Source organism: Clinocottus analis, unplaced genomic scaffold (genome assembly GCF_023055335.1).
Source record: "Clinocottus analis isolate CAN_PGR_092001 unplaced genomic scaffold, fCliAna1.0.p SCAF_6, whole genome shotgun sequence".
NCBI classification, from domain to species: Eukaryota; Metazoa; Chordata; class Actinopteri; order Perciformes; family Cottidae; genus Clinocottus; species Clinocottus analis.
In genome coordinates, this window is record NW_027176218.1 from 20,361,843 (window position 1) to 20,383,657 (window position 21,815).

Consider the following 21,815-nt stretch of genomic DNA (forward strand, 5'->3'; position numbering starts at 1 on the left):
ACTCATCAATAGTAATTGTTATTAAGTGCAGTCAAAATTGAATGCACAACAAAGATTAAATACACAGCTAAACATGCATATAAATGTAATCAATAGTAAAGGTTGTACATACCGTTCTCTTTCCCTTTGAGAAATGAATGTTGTAAACAAACCTATTGAAAACAAGGATTTGTCAGTGACAAACAACCAAAGTTAATTGCTAAAATATAACTTACGCCTACACATACTTTATTACTTGTGTTACTTAAAAAAAATATACATTTTATCTTACGCTAGAGGAAAGCCCAGAGTGAATGAATTTAAATGACACTGTATTGTGTCAACTAATTTCTAAAAAAGAGGTATACATCTAAATGGCCATGCATAACAGTAGACCACCTCACCACAAGCAGGAACTCCACTGGTCTTCCACCACGCTGTCTGGGGCGGTCCTCGCACCCCTTATATTCAGTCTGGTTTGCTTGCAAAGCAAAGGTTCAAGCAGGCTAATGTGCCAAATATGGTGAGGATGACAGCTGAGTCTTAAAGCATTCGAAATATTTTAGTGCACTACATTTGGGAGAGTAAGCAACTTTGGAGTTCTTCTTTTAAGACACTTACACACTTGTATGTATAGATCTATCAGATGAATTAATTAATTAATTAATTAGACAAAATCAATCTAATTAATGTGTTTACATTCAACAGAAAGCTGTGGTGTTATCACTCACATCTTAAGGTGTGAACCCCTTTAAAGATATTTTATCTTTGCCAAATATTAATTGAGAGTTGAGATTATGTTGTGAGATTTAAAATTAATATGAGGAATTTGAAATTTGATCGCTGACAGTTGGAAAGCAAATACATGAGTGATAGATGACAGTTGACACCAGGTCTTAAAATATTTTGTACTTGCACTTGTTTTGTAATTTCTTGCCTTCAAATACATCTGCATGTGCTGAGATGAGTACAGAGGGATTAGAGGACAATTTAGTAAACATACAGGTTAGGGGCAACGTTGTCAGGTACTTGTTTTGATGAGGTGATAATGGCATCCTTTTTTGACTGAGAAGCAACTATTCAAAACAGAATAATATTGTTGTCATGCTATTTATGGATTTTATTGTGCACATGTAAAGTACCCAGATAGGACTTAGAATGTTGTTTTTCTTTAATAAATGAATAAACAAAACATTGTAAAAAAAAACAACATTGAGTGTAAATATCTAAAAAACAATATTTGAAATTGTACATTTATTGTTGTCTTCTAACCAAACTTTCCATGATTTCACAGGAATGTCACAGACTCTTGAAATGCAAACTCCAAGCCTTGTGATGTACTCTTAGCGGATATTACGTTTAATTTACAGATTAGTTGACTCAGTGCGGGTGTGCCAGTTGCCTCAGATAACTTTAGGTGCAATGCGAAACACATGGTATGTATGAGCCACATCGGTTAGGGGCCCCTCTGTCGTACTCGATCATGTAATTTGAGAAGTTTTAAAAGTTGCTGTGTTGAATTGAAAGAAGTAGGCAAAGCACACCCTCTCTGGGGTTTGCCTCACTTGGTCATATGCGATGCTCATGCTATTTAGGCTACTTTGAGAAGAAAGAGGTCAAACTTTTCAGATCAATTTATGCTCAACAAGCATGGTGTCTATGTGACAGACTTATGTACTACTACTGGACTGAACCAATTACTGCTTTTAAACAAACTATTTTAAACATGTTTAAAAGCCCAACCTCAATTTACAAAATGTGTTCGTTCATTAAGTGATTAAACTATTGATTAATTGATTAATTATTTCACATCTGTGGTGGCTCCTCGTGATCCCAGGGGAAAGGAAATAAATAGATTGGCATCATTTGCTCATTTTACACATCAGGCTGCCTGTGTTGAGAGGAAAAGCCGTGAATTCTTCTTTTTTTAAATTTGTTATTTACGCGTTAAATTAAAACACATTTTTTTCTTGTAAGCTTACACTTGGTGTCTTGCATCTATCATTACGCCAACTCCATGTAATAAGATAGGTGTCAGGCTACTGAGGAGGCAGAGAGAGGCTGCAAGGTCAGAGGTTTGACGCTGTGGTGGGGGCGGGACTAGGGAGGCACAAGGACAAAACAGTTGCTCAATCTTCTTTAAAAGGTGAGCCTGCTCAACAGTTACCGAAGTGAAAGGGCAAAAGCGTAAAAAAGCTTTGACTTCTAATGGTGTAACCTTTTTGTGTCTCAAAAGTGAGAACATAAGGGACTGCAGCTGCTCATCAAGGGTTAAGAAGAGATGAGCAGATAGATGGGGCATCTTCTTGCTTCTGTTAACCTGAGAGCCCTTTTGTGAGCATTCAACTTGAATTGTGGTGATCCTTTTTTTTCCCGTTGTGTACCAAATCACATCGTACCCACAAGTACGTGTTAATACAGGTGGATTAGATTTAAACTGCACAGCTGCAAAAATGTTGGGCAATATAGCTAAAGTGTCTCCTCCTCTTACAGTGGATGCTGAGTTAACTGCCAGGAGGTACTTGAACATGTGCCTGACACTCTATGCCCACTCTATTGCAAGCATTTACTTTTTGCACCTCGCTGTACTGAATCAATCCTTTCGGATGTATGATGTAACTCACACGACATCACTTGATTCATATAATCACGCTTGATTCATGTAATCAAAATGGATATCTATCTGCTGTGAAACAGAGAAAAATGCCCCACCCCCTCCCCTCTCTTCCTCCTCGCTCACAAACAAAAGGCACCCTCACAGCTCACCGAAGATGCATTTTCATGTAATAAAATGCATCCTCTATTGTTATAGACAACAATACAGATAAACTACCTTAATAATAACAGAAAACAATATAGTGAGTTGAAAAATAATTCAACTGGAAAGATACATAATAAGATAGAAAACAGAAGAAGAAAGAATACACACATTGTATAATAAAATAGAAACAAATGAGAAAGGTTTCCCCTCGGGGCTTTCAGCCAGAAAATGATTAGACTGAAACCAAATCGTGATCATTTTCTGGTCCTAACCCAATATGTTTGTCGTCTAAACACGAGAGGCTTTCTGGCAGAAATCTCCCGACTAGTCGAGACTGCGAAGCAAAAGCGAAACCAAAAATGTTATACGCAATTCTTTGGTTTCGTTTTATAAGAAGCGATCATCTGACTGCAGGGAGATCGCAGTCTACGACAGCATTTGTTGGTGAGTGTCTTTTTTAATATTTATTCCAGCATTATCTAACTTTCAAACCAATAGGAACTGCTCCGTTTGGTGCAGCCTCGCGTCTGTGCTGCTGCAGATCAAAAGCACCACAAGTTATGTGAATGACCTCGACGGCAAGTTCCCGTCTTGCGGATTCCCCGCCTCAATTCATTTACACTCAAGACATCAAAAGCGTTATGGCCGTGCACAACAAACGTAATTAAGTGTAAAAATGACCAGTGATGAACCCGTGTGCATGAGCTATGCATTAAAAAAAACAGCACTAAAAAGTGCTGCGTAAACGTGCCAATTATGTCAGACATGCATACGACTTCATTTTCATTGAACATGATATAAAACGTAACCCCCATGCCAATAGACATTATTAGAAGGTTAGTGAGATTCATGTAAACGCAACCACGTGTTTGAAACGTTTCCTGACTAATTGAAACGATTGGGAATGTAGGCAGCTCCCCAGTAGTTTACCTTTGTACATATTTTTGTTGCATATTTGTCCTCAGTCAAAGCTGCCCCTGATGTGTGAGCCCATGTGGGAATAATAACACATGTGCTTGTATTCACGTTTGCCTGTTTGTTTATCAGCTGATGGAGGCTGACCATGGCTGAGGGGGTTGATCCCGATGCCGAAAATGTGAACTCTGTCTTGGCTCAGGAGTTCTCAGAACTGCTCCACATCCTTAGCGGTCAGTCACCCGCAGTCATCATAGAATTGTGCCATTTGATGCCCTGTGATGCTGGTTGGAACAGCAATCCGGCCTCCAGTAGCCCCTCGACAGAGCACATCAAAGCCATGTTGGAGTACTTCAGGGGGGCCAACTCTGCAGATTGCAGCAACTTCCTTCAGAGCATGTGTCTATTGTGCGAGAACATCCCCATGCACCTGGAGTCCAGGCTCATGTCAGTGGCTGGATATGAAACTAGTGAGTAGAAAATGATTCTCTGAATATACTTATTTCAGTAGTCAAGTGGCCTATAAGTGGTCAATAAAGGGAACGATTAGACACACGGCAGGAATGATGTCAAATATAGGGGTCAAGTCGCTAAACGCATGAATTGTGGCTGCATTTCTCTCTGTAGACTGAAATGAAAGTGTTTAGTGAAAAGCACCTTCCATTGCAGGGTGTGGCCTGCAGATCAACCACGTGATGTGCCCTCAATATTTCACCAGTGCTGCATTAACAATCTTTATTTCATAACAAAGAAGATAGTAGTTCAATCAGTATAAAAGGCAACATTTAACGGCATAAATTCAATGCTTCTTTTCCGCAAAACACTCATTGTTGACTTTGTGCTGCTGCTGTGTATTTGCATATAGAGCACAGTGTAAAAAAGTGTCTGCCCAGGAACATTACACAACTTTAATTCATATGTGAGGCAAGTGATCCAGTCTATTTTTTTTAAGTTATAGCTGTTTCTTCTACTGTTGTTTCATTATCTTTATGTCTATAGTAAAGCACCCAACAGCAGATAATAACACATCAAAGAGGGAAATTGAAAGTAAAAAGCAACTATTTTTGTTGTTGTTGTTGTTAATTTGCAGATGATTTAGAAACTAAAAGTAACAGCCGAGGAATAGTGTGCAACACATGCAACATTCTTACAGCACACCTGATTGCATTAGTTATTTTGGATCTTTTATAGTAATCCCGGTATTTTCTTGTCTGGTTTGTATGTTTTTTTTTCTTCTGCACCGTAGGTGTTTGTGAACATTCCAGTGCCAGTCCACCTGATGGAAAGTCGTCATCGTTGCCTTCAGAGCAGCTCATCAAGCGCCCACGGATTGGTAGAACATCAGCACACACAATGCTTACATTGCTTACAATGCTGTTACATTGCAGCTGTGGCCAATCACTGATCCATTAATTTACTAAGAGAAGGGGATACAGAGTGGCAAAACCTCTATAAATGACATCCAAAATCACATAGGGGCATTTGTTTCTTTTTGTAATATTTAAATATTTGATATTTATAAAACTTTCTTTAGAGTTTTTTGTTTGTTTTACATTTTAATATAAAGTGTACCGTGTCTCTTTCTTAGGGCCAGAGAAAGAGACACTAAATTACAAATGTCCTGAGTTACATGGAATAAACTAGAGGGTGACAATAGTGGATTTTAAAGGCTGATATAATTATGATAGTTTTTTTTGCATGGTTTCCTTATTTAAATAGAGCTTCTGTTCTTTTGCGTGTTTCGTTCGTTTGTAAATGCCTCTCTTACAACTTATTAACGTTTGTGCATAGTTACGTGGCAAGGTCATTTGGAAGTGAGAATGCCAAATTGGTAAGTAAGTTACAGTATCGTGGATAAAGAGCTTATAGTGTTGCGCTAAATGTCTGCTTTGGTGGGGAAACAAAAAACTGGTCAGATAGGACTGCTTTCTTTTTTACATTTTCATACATTCCTTTAATAACAGATGTTATGACTTGAATTTAAAAATAATATATATATATATTCACTGCAGGCATTCATTTATATCCAGTGACACATTATACTTAATCACTATGAAGTGTAGTGGTAGCATATCATCTAATGTTAAAATCAGAGAAGAGATGAGGAGTTTTGTTTTGAAACATCATTTTAAACTGAGCCACGTTGGTTCTTAAAAAAGAAAATTCAGTATAAACCAATTCACGATTCACTGTTCACATTTTCTGGCCTGAAAGGAATACTGTCTGAGTGGGGAATTCCTTTCTTCAAAAGTTATCTTTGATATAGTCTGCATTGAAATCGGTAAATCTAAGTCTGTCACACAGCAGTAAAGCTTAGGCATGAAGTGCTTTCTCTTTTACAGACATTTCTTTCCTAAGTGTTGTTTGTTATAAACATCAAGATGTAACCATAACAAATCTAGTAAATGCCAAATGCAAAAGGAACAAGATATTTGCATTCCGTGTTAATGTCGGGTTAATTGCGGCCCGTAAACTAGACATCTTTACGATGCTGCTTTCCCTGAGTGTCATATTACCAGGCTTAGCCAGTTCTCATGTTCAGATGTGCTCCACCACAAACAAACACTCCGAGCATGAATTACAAATGCCGAGCAGCTGATATGGGGGGTTTTTGTTTGGTGTTGTGAAGTCTTTTTTATTTACCAGACACACAAAGACTTTTTGAAACCAAATAATGTTGTTTTTTTTGTATTGTGACTTTTTAAAATCTTTATTGTTGAGCGTGTTAAAATAGTTGTTTTATTATTTATTTATTTGAGGGGTTTACAGATGAAGTCCTAAACCCTCAAATTGTTCGTAGCCGCCCCATAATTTGCATCATGTCTCATATTTAAGAGAATCTGAATGATAACGGTTATGATTACAGCATAAGAGAGACAAGTCTGCTACTTGGAGACAAATGTGAATTGAAGGCCCTTTATGAAAAGAACAACCGTGAAATCTAAACTTTGGGTGCTTTGAACAGCTGATATGGACGTTGTGCAAATGTTGTGCAGAATTATTAGTTATGTCCCTTTACGAGATCAATAGGATTCATCCTTACCAGAACACACTCGGGCAAACAGTTCTGTGGATTTTTTACTCTGCCCTCTACAAATAATGTGTTTGTGATCTATTGCACCCACAGATTACTGGATCCAGTACATTGCTGCAGTCATGCATTTACTGCAAAGGAGGTGGGAGCGGCTCAGTGAGCGCCTGGTGAGGGGGGTGCAGCTGGAGAATGTGTGGGTCAGCCTAAGAACGGCGAACCGAGTCAGAGACAGACCTGATCAAACTCCTGGATCAGCGGACAAAGGGGGCAAAACACCAGGTCAGAAATACTTCCTCTTTTTGTCCAGACAAAATGCCTTTGAAAATCACTTTTAATCTTATTTAAGTCCACACATTTCTTTTCACTAAACTCAGAGTCTGATGGGGACTATGGGTCTATGGATTCCAGAGTGACATTGGAGACCTTCCTCCAGGAATGTACAGGGAAGGTGACAGTCCTTCTTGGCCCAGCTGGATCAGGGAAATCTCTGCTGATGTCTTGCTTAGGACAACAGTGGGCACATGAACTAGTATGTTTACATAATTTTCATCAGTATTCAATATTTTTTTTTTTTTAAAAACACGTTTTCATCATTATTGGGGATAATAGGTCCCAGTCTGTTGAATTGAATTGGAGTTAGGGTTTAAACACGTTATTATTACGATCATTATGATCACATTATTATTATGAAGAAGAAAAAGAGAGGTCTTTGAGTTATATAACAGAAGAATTTGATCCCTCTAATCTATTGGGATCTGCACATTTTATATTTTTGCAATCAAACTCTTAAGTCAGGTGACACATAGCATTCTGTGCAACTTAACCGTGGACAAGCAACAACCAATTCCACTGCAAGTGGAACCCCGGCAATTTTCCACATTAGTGTCGGTCCAGAGTTTGAAAACCATTTTGTGGCTCTAGAGTCTAGAAGGTTTTGTGTGAAGTCTGATAAATTGCCTCAAGTGATGTCATGGGCATCAAAACCGTGTTTAAATGCTTTCCATATATTTTGATCACAGTAAAAACACATTTAACAGTTCCCTGTGGAGTTAAGTTAACTGAATTTTTACACTTTGGTATGTTAACTATTTCTCTGCTTGGTTTATTCTCTCATTTTGTCTTTAGTTTATTCTCTCACTGTTTCTGTTTCCATCCCCTTCGCTGTTGTATCGTTAAGGGCCCGATTCCTTCATCTTACCTGTTTGTCCTGCTGGAGTTTCGTCAGCTCAACGTGCTGACTCACTCTCTCTCCCTGTCTGAGCTGCTATTCAGACACTATGTCCCCTTAAAAGAGGGTGACCATGAAAAGGTATGCAGGTAGCACTGCTAGAACAGTGCATTCATTTATCAGGACTTTTCTGATGTTACATTTGAAAGTAACAGCATATTATGTTTAGTATAATAGCCACAGCAGTGAAATCGATGTTCAGATTGATATTAAGTTCATTGGCAGGACATAAGGAGCTGTATTCATAAACCTGAGTAGTGTCAAGAACATGTATCTGCTCCATGATTCTGATCTGCTTCAAAATTCACTTGGTTGTTCCTTGGCCAAAGCTATACCCGTCCACCTAGTTTAGGGAAAATTAGGCCTGTAGTTTTTTTCGTAATCCTGCTGGCAAACAAAAATACAAATAGAATTAAACACAACTTCCTTGGTAAAGGAAATTAAGCATTTTATAAACTGTGTAGTTTTATAAACAGACAAAAAATGTTTAATTGTGCCTTCGGTAATAATGGTACATTCAGAGGACTTGTGTAGAGAGACTTTAGAGAGATTGAGGGGTTGATTATGAATACTCAACATGTGCACCAGTTAAAGACTATATTTTGAACCATGTGATAGGTTCCTAGGAATATGTATTAAAAAGGCAAATATACCACACACATTTTAACAAACAAACAATATCCTCAAATGTCTTTTTAGTCCAACATGGTGAACAAATACTTTTCCACTGTTGTTTGTACGTTCCTTATATATTTCTGTGTTCTGAGCAGGAAGCCATTGTGGATTACCTCCTTTCCAATCCAGAGCAAAGCTGTTGGGTGCTGGATGGCTATGACGAGTTTCACAGCAAACTTGCCAAACAAGAAGTGCACAGAGAGCTACTGGACCCAGAAAAGCCTTTGCCTGTTGCAGACCTCATATCAGGGCTGTTAAATCGTCAGCTTCTCCCAGGATGTACTGTGCTGGTCACTTGTCGTGTTCGCGATGTCCTCGATTTGGAAGGCAAAGCAGATAAAGTTGGGCAGCTGCTGGGTTGGGAATGCCATGAAATCAAGGAGTATGTGGACAGCTTTTTTGGCGAAAAAGGTAAAAGCATGCTGGCGACATTTTCTTTTTTCCGCACAGAGATAAATCTACATATATCTAAATATATATGCTTAATTTATAAAGATAAACCAATGTATATATACTATGCAGTTTCTTAGAGCGCAGGTTAGTGCATCCATCCATCAATCCAACCATTATCTATTCCCAAACTGTGATATGCAAGCTCCTGTTTGGCAGTGTAAGAGTCTTGCTAAATTACCTTTGCACTCAGACTGATCCTTAACTTAAAACCCAAAAAATTGGCATTGACTATAATTTGAATATGGACAAAAGGCATTCATTACATGTTTACATGTCAGTATAATGATATAGAAATTGGTTGTCAAACATTTTTAAAAAAGCAGAAAGAGTTGGTTGGACGTGACCTCCGACATATCTTGAACTAGTATCACTAGCTGTTGCAATGCTGACCGATTTGGACTCTTCAGTCATGGATTAAAGCATCACAATGAAAATATGTTACCAGGCTAGCTCCATCCATCTGGGATTTACCGTCACAGGGCCAGAGAAACAGCAGAGGCTGTATATAAGCAAAGTAGCTCTTTCATTGTTACATTGTTGATATCTGCAGTGGGATGTGGTAATTGGGTACAATTGGGTCAATCTGATACAATATTCTTTTGTATTTTTACTTGGGTTTTCCGAACATTGTACTATTCTGGTTTCCAGCCAGAGATATGGAAACGTTATCAACATGCCCACTTGCTCGCTATGAATTCTCTGCACGAAGGAAGCTTTATTCACACATAGCTTCAGTTGGACATTACACAAACTCAGGATATAGTCAGGTAAAGTCCAAATAATGTCCCGTCCGGATGAGTCGGACATTTGCATTCACACATACAGCTTCTCTGGTTAATACTTACGTCCTTTCAGGGTTGCAGTGAGAATATGTGAAAGGGACTAAAGAGACAGGCAACCACTCACACTTACATTCACACCTACGGCCTATTAACCTAACCTGCATTTTCTGTGGACTGTAGGAGGAAGCCACAGGTCCCGCATGCAAACTTTCTGTGAGGTCTGATTCGGCAAAATCAGACCTCAAAACATGTATGTCTCTACCTTTCATTTCTATGGGCTTAAACTAATTTGTGTCTCAACTGCAAAGGTCACTCAGCCAACCGGGCTCTTGGGGTGCAGGCAGCAGAAGTCCTTCTTTCCAATCGACACCTGCTCGGTATGTCCTCCCTCCCTGCCCTCTGCAACATCTGCTGCATCTATCTGGAGCATTTACTGCTGGAGCATACAGATCAAGGAAAGATGTGGATAGCTGAAGAAAGAGGAAGAGAGACAAGGAGAACAGCGGGTGGAAAAGAAGAAAAAGGAGTACAGCAGTGTCCAGGAGCAAGAAGAGGAGAAGAGGGCAGTAGGGGAGGGAGGAAAAAGCAAGGCGGAGGGAGTGAAGACATGATGACAGATGGAACAAACTCTAGAGCCCAGCTACCGCTCACACACGCCCAGATACCCTCCACCCTCACCCAAGTCTACCTCAGTGTTCTTGATACGTTTCTGAACCGTGACCCTGATCCAAGAGGAAGCAATGACGAGCTGAATACCATGAGACTTCCGCAGGGGTGAAGGCTGAGTAGATAAGCAACATATTACCACAATGTTACACCACTGACACCCCAGACAAAACACATCATTGCAACTAATTTATGATTGTTAATTCAGAGCTTCTTACGAAACCATTTGGTGCAATGTCGTTGATATTTTAATGAGAGACTTAGTTCTAACTCATACAGACACCGTCCTTTACTAGACTCTATGGGTGATACTCTCCCCCAGTCATGACGCAGTGCTGTGATGTCCTCTGCATCTTTCCAAGCCGACCAAGAGGGTCGCATTTAGGGATCTTATTACCGGCTCTGACTTTTCTATGTTTGTCTCCAATGGGTTAGTCCTCTGTTTAAGGAAGGTCTGGCGAAGGTGAAGTTAGCAGTGCTTTGGCTTCCTGTACCTCCAACAGATGTGTTGCCATCTCACCTTCATGTCTAGGTCCAGAGAATGGGCTTCTTTCTATGTTTCAGACAGACTGGTTTATCTTACAACTTTCCAATTTGAGGTTCCCAATCAACTGGAAGGCAAGCAACTCCCATGCCACACAAACAAGTGGAGTATCTTTGGGTTATGCTTGATACGTGCAGGCTGCACTGTTGGACGGCCATACTGCCGGCAGTCTGCAGTTGTTGGGAAGTGTAATGGTGAAGCACTGACTGTCAAGCTGGAAAATTTCAGTGGGCAAAGGCATGCCTGTGACTGGAGGAGAGTACTACCCATCGTGTCCTGTGCTAATAGAACTAGGGTTACAATATTGTAACCGTCATTCATTTTCCCCAGTTTTCGCTTTACTAATGCACTGAATATTTGTTTTTTGTTTTCATGTTATCGTTTGTTTTCTATCTCTGTGTAGTATTCTGACTCAGCATCGATCTGAGTTGTGCGAACTCAGTCAGCTGGCCTGGACTGGCTTCGAGGACAGCAAGATCCTCTTCATGGAAGAAGACATTTCTCAGGAGGCGTTGGAGTTTTCAATCAGGACGGGGCTCTTTTTACAGGTCAGTCTTGGCTGTGCATTATGTGTGAATGTTCTCTACATAGCTGGGGATATTCATATTCAGATCGTCCCATCATCAGCCTGGGGCACTGCCAGCTTGGGGGCAAGGGCTGTGGGGGGCTGCACGCAATGTATCTGCAAGTTTTTAATCACAATATTTCCAACGCCAACAACATAAATGAACCGTTGGAGTTTGAAACTCTTTGGTACAGCTTTAATGTCTAGTGTTGATTATATACTAAGATGAAACTATGACAGGGCAAAATAAAGCCATTCATTTTAATATAATAATGATTAAATATATAGTGGGAAAACAAGCCATATTTGTAATTGTAATGTAACAACCCTCTCCTGGCTAAAGACCCCACGGTTGAAATATTTGAGCCATTCTCTAGCACGAATAGCCATAGTTAGAGCCTCTGTGGACATAGTGCAAGTAAATTTCTATGCAACAGGTAATAACGGTGCTATGTTTGTGCATATCTTCTCATAAGGTGGAGCTCAGACATGAGGATGGGATGCTTGTCAACTCCTACTGCTTCACTCATCTGACTTTACAGGAGTTTTTGGCTGCACTCAGAATCATGACGAGTGCCGATGTGAGTGACACACAGCTCAAGAAGAGGTGGGGAACTAAGTTCAGTGAAACCAAATGAGATTGTGCTTTGTCTTGTTACCACATTTTTAAACGAGCAATTCAGTAAAAATGGATGTATAACTTCAGTGTAGCATGTACTGTATGATCCCATTTCCTAAAATTTACGAAAGCCAACACCAAGTGTTGAGCTTCATTTGAATGAAACTCACACCTGTCCACCCTCCATGAGGTCTGGAAAAATGCCAACTTGTTGTTGCAATGTGTGCACTGTCACCAAACTAAAACCATGTAACCTAAGCTTGATAAATTAAGGTTTAGGTTTATATATATATATATATATATATATATATATATATATATATATATATATATATATATATATATATATATATATATATATAAACCTAAAACCTTTAAATAGATCCTTTATACATACTCACCTTAATCAAATCAATAGTGTGGCAGTGATACACTATGATTATCCGCAGAGTAATATAGAATGTAAGCATATAATGTAACACTCTGACAGGAACATAACAGGAATAACCCAGCCAAGGAAATAGATGAACAGTGTAAATTGAGCACCATATGACCCTCCACCATAAAAGGAGGCAAGGAATTCACCGATGCATCGTCCAATCACAGTCTCGGAGACTCAAGGGGCCAGCAGAGGTGGTGGACATTGGCAGCCGACTTCACACGAGGGCAAACACTAATAACAGCTATTACTGTCAATGGACACATTATACATTATATTAATAGTCATTATATTAACAGTCTGTTTATTTCTGCGTATTATTTTTAATTAAAAAACACATCAACAGGACTGCCCAACTTGAAGTCTACACTTTATTTAATCAGCACTTTTAAGCACACAACCCATATCATGAAAAAAAAAAATTGACTGCAAAAGTGTGTAGTTTGTAATCAATAGGCATTACTAAAACCCTCTTTATAGCCCTGTGGACACACATGTTATGTTACTCATAATCGGTTACTTCTTCACAAGCTCTTTATGACACCAGAGAACACAACATCCACATTAGAATATGATTTCCCCACGCTGGTCCTGATGATGTGCTAAAGATGCAGGATGACAATCAACAAAAATGTTTCATAGATCCAAGTTTCCTGTCAGTTTGTATGTTTGCATGTTTGCACCTTTCGTGGTTTGTTTGGGGAAAAAAGAAGACAGGATCAGAAGCAAAACGCAACAATGTATATTTTTTCATCACATGGCTGGAACAAATAAATCAAACTACAGCTTTGAAAGTAACCATAGACTTCTTCTGTAAACTAAAAATCACAAAAAAAATTAAAAAAAAATCTTTAATGCCAACTGTACATCATGTGAGTTATTCCTCTCACCGGGCTGGAGAGGCCAGGAACTGTCCTCCATAGCAGTTATTGTTCTTGTGTACCTTGATCTTAAAGCAAACAAATTGCTTACTTTGGGCTTTCTTTTTTCCCATTGCTCTCTCAGATTCAGTCTGAGAACTCGCTGGACAACCAAGTCAGACCAGAGGACAGTCTTTACTGACTCCCTGCACCTGTTTGTATGTGGCCTGGCCTCTCCATACTGCACTCCAGCCTTAGTTCAATTAGCCAGGGCCCCTGGTGGAACAGGAGGCCAAAGTTGGGTCCAAAAACGACAAAACCTTGTTCTGAAACTGCTAAAAAACCTTTGTCACAGCAACACCCTGACTGGACCAAAGGTGAGTTCGTACAAAAGGATGTATAATTTAACTTTTACCCCTGCTCTTTTCTTACTGATCCTTCCTTACTAATCCTTCCTTCCTATCTTCCCAGATATTGGAGCTTTGCCACTGTGTTCAGGAGAGCCAGAACCACCAAATAGCTCAGCAGGTTCTGGGTGCGAGACCCACCTTGGAGCTGCGCAACATCCGGCTTCTACCTAATGATATTGATGCTCTGGCGTTCGTAGTTAACTCGGTCGGTGATAATGGCATTGGATTGGACTTTGGAGCATGCACAATGGAGTCGGAGTGTTTAGATGTCCTGCCAAGGTGTCAGTACATTCAATACCTCGGGTAAGTCCACACAAATACTCACACAAGCAAGACGTACATGGCATTAGCACACACACAAACACACACTATCTGAAAATCTGTGATTTGAAATAGCTTTAAAAGCTACATTTAATTATCACCTACATAGTTTTGTAAAGTGTGATCAGTCAAAATGCTGACACCCAGCATTTGGGTATGTGCGGCTAAGGACTATTTTTATGACCAAAGGCACGGTGCACTTGAGCCGCAGGGAACTGACCTTCTAACATATGTAAATGGAAAAGCAAAGTGTAGGGTGTTGAGCCGTCAAGAGTCTGAAAATCTGTGCTTCAAGGCATTTCGAGAGCATGTGCGTTTGGCTCCAGAAAGAGGCGCCACTTTGCCTTCAGCATTCCTCAGCTGATTAGCCACCTGTCCCACATACTGTGACTCTCACTGACACTTCCCATGTCCTGCTGCGTAGCCTGGACTCAAGAGCAAGAAAACAACCACTGACATCTTTTAAGGGATATTTCATCAGACCAACCAATAAATGATGCATTCTTTTTTTCTTTTTTTTGTTTAACTAGTATTTCCATTGAGTTTGTGTGTGTGTGTGTGTCGATAAATTAATTATTAAAACATTTCCCCATTCCTGGGCCCCATCCCTTTACCACAGCACACATATATATTCAGCAACCTGTCAACTTAAACCATAAATAAAATAAACAACCAACATTCCCTGATAGTTTCTAGTACATATACAGAAATGTGTTTTTGTTCCAGAGATAGCTACAGCTCTATTGTTTGCCCCATATCTTGTCAAATTCCATGGGTTGCCCCGTAATATTGTATATTATTTATTCTGGGATGCATCTACACCGTGAAGGTGAGAGCTTATATTTCCATGTTATGTAATATATACAGGTGTTGCTGCTGTCATTATAAATAGTATGAACTCTTTAAACATGTGTACATCTTCCAATATAGATATTTGGCGTTCCTGTGTAATTTCTTTCTGTAGTGTTTTTGACATTACTCTTCTCTTTACAATAAATAGTCGATCATTCAAGCGTGCGCACTTCTAAAACAACCTTTTATTTCACAGATTTCACTTATATGGGAGTTGTTGCCTCTCAGGTTTGTTTTAAGAATGTTACACCTCGCGGTTTGTGTGTCTTCAGGTTTCGCAGACGCAAGTACGACGACAAGTTCGCTGAGAAGTTGTCCTCCATTTTGCCAAAACTCACAAGCCTGAGGAAACTAGAGTAAGATTGAATTTCTCTTTAATTTATACTAAGCTCATCAAGACTGGTGTAGTTTAAAGGTTCTTTACCTCCGGACTATACTCACACGTGACTGTAATTGCCTTTGAAATACTAATCGGGAGTATAAATCATCTCTGCCGCCTTCATAACAATGTGTTGCTGATGCATTCTTTGTCCTATTCAGGTTCTGTGGTACCAGTCTGACGGCCACCGGAGCGGCTAGTTTGGCCTCTGCTCTACCGAGCTGTCCAGACGTCACTGAAATCAAGTATATTTGCTTCAACATAATTCCACTGCTGCATCAAATAACATGTATTCTGACAGCTCTATTGATGAAATGTGGAGCCAGATTCTTGTGTGTCCGACTAGATTGGGTCGTGCCACCTTATACTTAATGTGACAGTGAAATAGTTTGACTGTAGGTCTAAACTTTAACATCATTCTTTTGTTTTTAAATTACAGCCTGAGTGACAACAATCTGAAAGACGATGGGATCAAACACATAGCTGATATTTTTACCAAACAGCCAAAGCTGGTTTTGGTGAAGTAAGTACATACTGCCAAGGAGATGCTCTTTGTGAATAACTCCAATATCTCATGATTTGTGCAGGTTTGTAGCTCATTGTGCGTGTGTGTGTGTGTGTGTGTGTGTGTGTGTGTGTGTGTGCGCGCATTGCAGGTTGGGTCGAAACAACAGCTCTCTGGGAGCAGTGGACTATCTCATTGGGAAAATGTCTTCGTTCTCGAACATCCAGGAGGTTCATGCAGAGTATGACCACACGCCACACACGCACGCGCACACACACACACACACACACACACACACACACACACACACACACATTAACACTCACATTTTCTCACTCACATGCAACCTTGAGTCTTACAAACTTACTTTATAGCCCCAAGGCAATGACGTGAAGGAACATGTTATATAGCTGAATGGGTGTGTTTTGTTTTTGCAGCGGATTGAAGGAATTGACAGTCACTTTCTCTCAAAACTCAGATTTGATCAGGTGAGTTTAATGCCAGGTAAACATAATGAGAAAATACAAAACCTTAATTAATCATTGAGTGGATCATCAAACGAATACTGCAGAGTGACATTCTGCCTCATGTATGCTTCCTCCCTCTGCAGCCATAAAACTAAGTCTGAACCAACAATCTGGTAAGACATCAGACAATAACACCCGTGTCAAAAAAACACTTTCCTTGAAGAACTTTGCTCCTACTTTAAACATGGTCCTTGAACCTTGACTTTGTTGTATTATTGTTTTATGATCTTGACCAGAAACAACTTCTGAATCAATGTCAGATCATTCAGTTTAACACTGAATGATTTGAGTTTTATGTTTAGCCCTCGTTTGTGGACAATATGTATAATCTTGTGCTACTATTTGTTCTCTAGCTTGTTGAACCAGAAATGGAGCAAGCCGGATATGCAAAAACTTGCAAAGTCATTGGCATGTTGCCCTGCCTTGTCTGTCCTGGAGTAAGTAAATAGACCTCCTAAAATGTACCATGCTCATTACCAACATTCAGTAACGACACCCAGGTATTGGCGTATTGTTTTACCCTTGTTCCTGACTCAACTAAAAATATTATCTTTCAAACTTAACAGTGATTACAATTCAGGCAGTCACTCTAAATATTTGGCAGAAGTCTTTTTTTTTGTGAGCCATCACTTCCTGTTTTGCCATCAGAGCAGGGTTCACCACAACTGACATTTTGCATGTTATCGTTGACACTCACTCATTCGGCACTGCGTGCGTTTATTCCTCAGTATTTCTGGAGGTCGCTTGGATGTTGAAACTCTGAGGATGCTGATTAAGTTTTTGCCGAAGGTCAACGTTACCCAAAAAATCATGTAAGACGAGACTCACATCACAAAGCAGAAGAGTGACATAAAAACTACATGTATACAATTCCATATTTTACATAGCTATTGAAAAAGCAGCATGAAGACATTTCTACTACTACGTAATAAACTACTTAATATGTTGTGGTTAAGGATAGACAAATATTAAAAAACAGTTCTTAGCATCCATAAGAATTGTGTTAATGTTCACGTCTTATTTTGTCAGTGCGAATGACAGCTGCTTGACAGTGGAGGGTTTGACGATTGTGACTGCTCTGCTGGCCGATTGTCCTGCTGTGGTGGAGCTTCGTATCAGGTTCAGACAATTTAAATACACATATCTATAAACATACTGCACTCACAAAAGCATAATGAGGGTTATCCCCAGTCAGATTGGACCATCATATCAATTTTCTGCATCAACTGTGTAAAACATTTTGCAACATTTAACATTGTATTAGTTAGCCTTAACAGACAGCCGCATATATACATGTTTTATTTAATTCTTAAATACTGCAATGTGACTGTCTTATTATTTATTTTTTTTACGTTTCAGACTACAGAGTTCTGTTCAGGTGTCCATAGTGTTTTCTGGAGGGAGAGAACAAACTAATGAAGTGTCTAAACTGCTCTGGTACGTGTTAAATACCTCGCACATCGCATGCCACATACTCACAATTCTCTGGTTCAATTCCGTCCTTTGTTGCATTTTGTGTTAATGTAAGAAAAAAAAGGTAGTATTTGTTCAGAGGGGAGCAATGTTCTGACCTTGTCACGAGAATCAATGGATCACATATCCCCACAAAGACCTATCTAGTCAGGCTTCATGTAAAGCGTTAGTGTTAGTCAGTCACTGCGAGGAGCTCCTGGCAGCTACGGCCGTGGCTTTGGTGTGTTCATGAGATGACACAGACAGGTTCCTTCAATAGCATCTCTCATATCAGAAATGGAAATATTTACTCATTGAAAGAAGAGCAAAGAACATCACTGAAAGCTTTTCCGTGATGGAAAATGTTCTTAGTTCCAGTTTTCAAGGACTGCTCCTTAGACAGTTCTGTCGAACAAACCAACATAGCGTTATTGAGCTTCGCATTACAGCTATAGAGATCAGGGATTGCAGTGGTGTATAGATCATCTTAGAGATCCCCTTCAGACATGTAAAAACGCCTGTAAACGATGATGATGGCGATCCTGACACTTGCTTCTGTCAGCCTCAGCTGCTGTGGTCTGCTGCCGACTCATCTGGAGAGAGTGTGGAGGAGTTTGGGAACTGCTCCTGATCTCACTTCTCTGGAGTAAGATACACAAACAATAACCCACTTGCTTATCAATGTTCCTTGCATGCTAAAGAAAAATCACTGATGACACTCAGCATAGTAGTAATCGTGATTTAGTGGTAATCGTGATATAGGAATAATATGTTGCACACTGATAATATTAACAAAAAAAGTCATGCATCTCTAGTTTATAGATATTATTAATGGCAGTGAAATGTGTAATCTAGCCACTGTACCCTTCCAGCAATGCTCATAGGTGTCATACTAAATTTAGGCGTAGCCATAAATCATAATACAGTGTTGTTTTTATGATCTTTTGCAGTTTGTATTGTTCTGAAAGGGATAGTTCGATTTATTTTAGGTAAGGTAGTTTAAGGTACTCGTCCATAGTCGGTGTATAGTCAGTTTATGTATAGTCAGTTAGTGTATAGTCAGTTACAGACAGGACTAAGAGCCACGCAATTTTCTTGAGGTGATGACTGCTCCTCCCACAGCAGTACATTGCTTTGCTTCCATGCTGGTACTCCTGTTTATGTTTTCACACTGTTGGTGTGTCAGACACTGACTCCATTTGCGTGTTTCTTTTATTTTTGGCAGCTCCCCGCGTCAAACCCTCTCTTGTTTCTGACATTATTTTCATCCCGCATTCTTATCTCAGTCTGTCCAGTAACCAATTAGGCAGCAGCGGTCTGAGGAAACTGTTGGACTTCCTTCCCCATCTAAGAAGCATCCAGGAAATAGAGTAAGACTTTCGCTAAAAGTGATCACAAAGTAGTGATCAGCTGTTTCCTGTTGATCTTTATTGCAATCATCCAATATAAGGTGCAAGATATGTATTTGATAACAATGAGTATTATGTTTTATTGAGATAGGAGGACAGGGTTTCAATGAATGAGACTGTTGGTTGGTTATTTTGCAAAAGCTGGAACGTTGTTTTGTCACCAAACTGGTTCCAAGCTAAACGTGTCAGCGCTGGCACCTGCTGCTTTTACCTGAGGGTATTATTTGGTATGAATGGCTCATTTGGAGTGAAATGATGTCCTCATTGTGTTTGTGTCTGCTTTTCAGTGCCAGTAACAATGGGATTGGCAAGGAAAGAGTGGGCATGCTGGCTGGTGCTTTGTGCTCCCATAACAACTTAACACACATCCACATCAGGTATTCTTTGTTGTACATTTTAGACATTTATTGATTTTATTAAAGCAGCAACAGAGTAAGCACTTGTTTCACCAATATGGTGAGTTACCAGTTGGACAAATAATGCTTAACAGTTCAATTGTGGCTGTTTGCGGCTGCATAGAAATGAGTTGATTGAGGATAAAATGTTGTTATTTAGTATAACATTGTGTTAGAATGTGCAGTTTGTTAAACTGATTGTGTTCTGTTGTTGTTTTAGTGATGGAGACGGAGAGCAGGTGATCCTGAAGTTCTGCCATGACAAAAGGTAGAAAAGCTGAAATGCTTCACACATCTGTATACCACTGTCTGCTTTTTCATCAGGAATACACTAATTATAAGCAACCTTTTTTTAAGGGATGACAAACAGCAGAAAAAGATGTTCAGGTACAGTAAGCTGGTAAAGAGTTTGAGGAAAAACACCTATTTGACTTTCTTAAAATACATACAGTGTGGTAATGAGAAATACAGAAAAAATATGAATCTTCTTCTTTTTTTGCTGTAGGATAAACAACAGCAGTCTCCCACCATCCATTATGACCACACTCTGTAAACGATTGGTCCAGTGTCGCTCCCATTTGGAGTTAGAGTAAGTTTTATTATTGTATATCCACACATTATTATTTCATGATTATGACCGAACAAGAAGACATTGATGTATTTTTATTTCGTGGCAGTTTGTCTCACAGCTTATTGTCGGACAAGGCCATCGAGGATCTGCTGAAGGTCCTGCCCAAGATGAAGTCACTGCAGAGACTCAAGTAAAACAAACACACATGCACGCATTAATTAGTGTGGAAGATTTGCAAGATAGAAAAATAATATCAATGTGGAAATCTGTTGCAGCGAGTGCTGAACCAAGCACTGTGCCACTCCACCGGTGTGAAACAGGGTGAAACATTAAAGACGCCACAGTATTTCATTTGAATAGAACAATACCTTCAGGTCTGGATGGAACCAAAAGTGTGTCCTAGTTTGAACTCACAACTCTGCTGTTGCCTTCTGGGTGTCAATGCTGAGGATTTTGAAATATATTTTGCTTGTCATATTACATACATACAGTAGATCTTGTGCATTAGGCCATCCTTAGCAGGAGCAGTGGGCTGCTGCCAGGGGAGCAACTAGGGGTTCAGTGTCTTGCTCAAGGACACTTTGACTTGCAATCTATGGGGAGACCGAGGATCGAACCGGCTACTTCGTGGTTTCAGGGTGACCACTCATCTCCATGAGCTAAAGCTATCCAACAAAGGGCTTTATTCTAATTTTGCCAAGTTCACTGGCAACTTCACCACAAGATTTCTTTTTTTTTTTTTTTGCCATGTTTCTAATACGGTTGGGTCATATAGTGCCATAAAAAAAGAATAAATCTGTAAAACAACAATAACATGATTGTGGGAAATAGAGGTAAATACATTTGAAAATTAATAATGTGGAAATATAAAGACAAATAACGAAAGATAAAATATTCATTTTCGGCACTTTCATTTTTATTCCAATTTTTTTTTTTTTTTTTTATGGCACTCTTCTGACTTCATATATTCATGAAAAGCTTCCCTGCTTATTACTTAAGTTATTTAGTTAGTTAATGTAAAACAATGCCAGCATTTATTTATTGTATTATTATCAATTACCACCTTCACATTAAATTTGAATCAACTCCATCCCGTTCTTCAGTGTCAGCCACAGCTTCGAATCCACAACTGCAGCGCTGATGCTGCTCAGATGTTTGACTGTCAGTGAGCGAGTCACCGCAGTGGAGCTCAGGTACAATTTGTTTTTAGCTGTTTTGTTTGGTAGCAGTCCGATCTGTTATGACGAAAATTAATGAGTAATTGTTTAAAATTGTCTCTGTAGGAATTCTTTACGTTTTTTTCACTGATAAATATTTTGCTAAATACTGCTCCAACCTCTTCTTCAGGCCTCAGACTGCGTCCTTCATCCAGTTTGACAGTGTGAAAGCAGAACAAGCCAGCTGCAGGTCTGTGAGATCAGCAACTGCAATATTTATTTTTGAGTGGTGTGCGAACTTGGTGGTTGTTTGCTTT

At 39.5% G+C, this 21,815-nt stretch overlaps 1 protein-coding gene across 2 annotated transcripts in view; it reads left to right on the forward strand.

The window, feature by feature from the left end:
• The first annotated feature begins 20 nt into the window (after positions 1-20).
• The window catches only part of nlrc5 (NLR family, CARD domain containing 5), a 32,542-nt gene continuing 10,747 nt past the window's right edge, over positions 21-21,815 (forward strand). The window contains exons 1-30 of one of the 2 annotated variants that reach the window (XM_068602939.1): positions 21-4,125; positions 4,902-4,988; positions 6,783-6,968; positions 7,064-7,218; positions 7,867-7,998; positions 8,688-9,003; positions 10,136-10,601; positions 11,441-11,585; positions 12,079-12,209; positions 13,666-13,897; positions 13,992-14,233; positions 15,376-15,459; positions 15,644-15,727; positions 15,922-16,005; positions 16,139-16,228; positions 16,425-16,475; positions 16,598-16,627; positions 16,868-16,951; positions 17,243-17,326; positions 17,544-17,633; positions 17,874-17,951; positions 18,529-18,612; positions 19,253-19,336; positions 19,663-19,752; positions 19,991-20,038; positions 20,128-20,157; positions 20,276-20,359; positions 20,448-20,531; positions 21,445-21,534; positions 21,689-21,748. In XM_068602939.1, coding sequence (XP_068459040.1) covers positions 3,804-4,125; positions 4,902-4,988; positions 6,783-6,968; positions 7,064-7,218; positions 7,867-7,998; positions 8,688-9,003; positions 10,136-10,601; positions 11,441-11,585; positions 12,079-12,209; positions 13,666-13,897; positions 13,992-14,233; positions 15,376-15,459; positions 15,644-15,727; positions 15,922-16,005; positions 16,139-16,228; positions 16,425-16,475; positions 16,598-16,627; positions 16,868-16,951; positions 17,243-17,326; positions 17,544-17,633; positions 17,874-17,951; positions 18,529-18,612; positions 19,253-19,336; positions 19,663-19,752; positions 19,991-20,038; positions 20,128-20,157; positions 20,276-20,359; positions 20,448-20,531; positions 21,445-21,534; positions 21,689-21,748 — 3,827 coding nt within the window. In that variant the 5' untranslated portion in view covers positions 21-3,803. The remainder of the gene's footprint in view (positions 4,126-4,901; positions 4,989-6,782; positions 6,969-7,063; positions 7,219-7,866; positions 7,999-8,687; positions 9,004-10,135; positions 10,602-11,440; positions 11,586-12,078; positions 12,210-13,665; positions 13,898-13,991; positions 14,234-15,375; positions 15,460-15,643; positions 15,728-15,921; positions 16,006-16,138; positions 16,229-16,424; positions 16,476-16,597; positions 16,628-16,867; positions 16,952-17,242; positions 17,327-17,543; positions 17,634-17,873; positions 17,952-18,528; positions 18,613-19,252; positions 19,337-19,662; positions 19,753-19,990; positions 20,039-20,127; positions 20,158-20,275; positions 20,360-20,447; positions 20,532-21,444; positions 21,535-21,688; positions 21,749-21,815) is intronic. The other variant, XM_068602940.1, reaches the window with a different exon arrangement.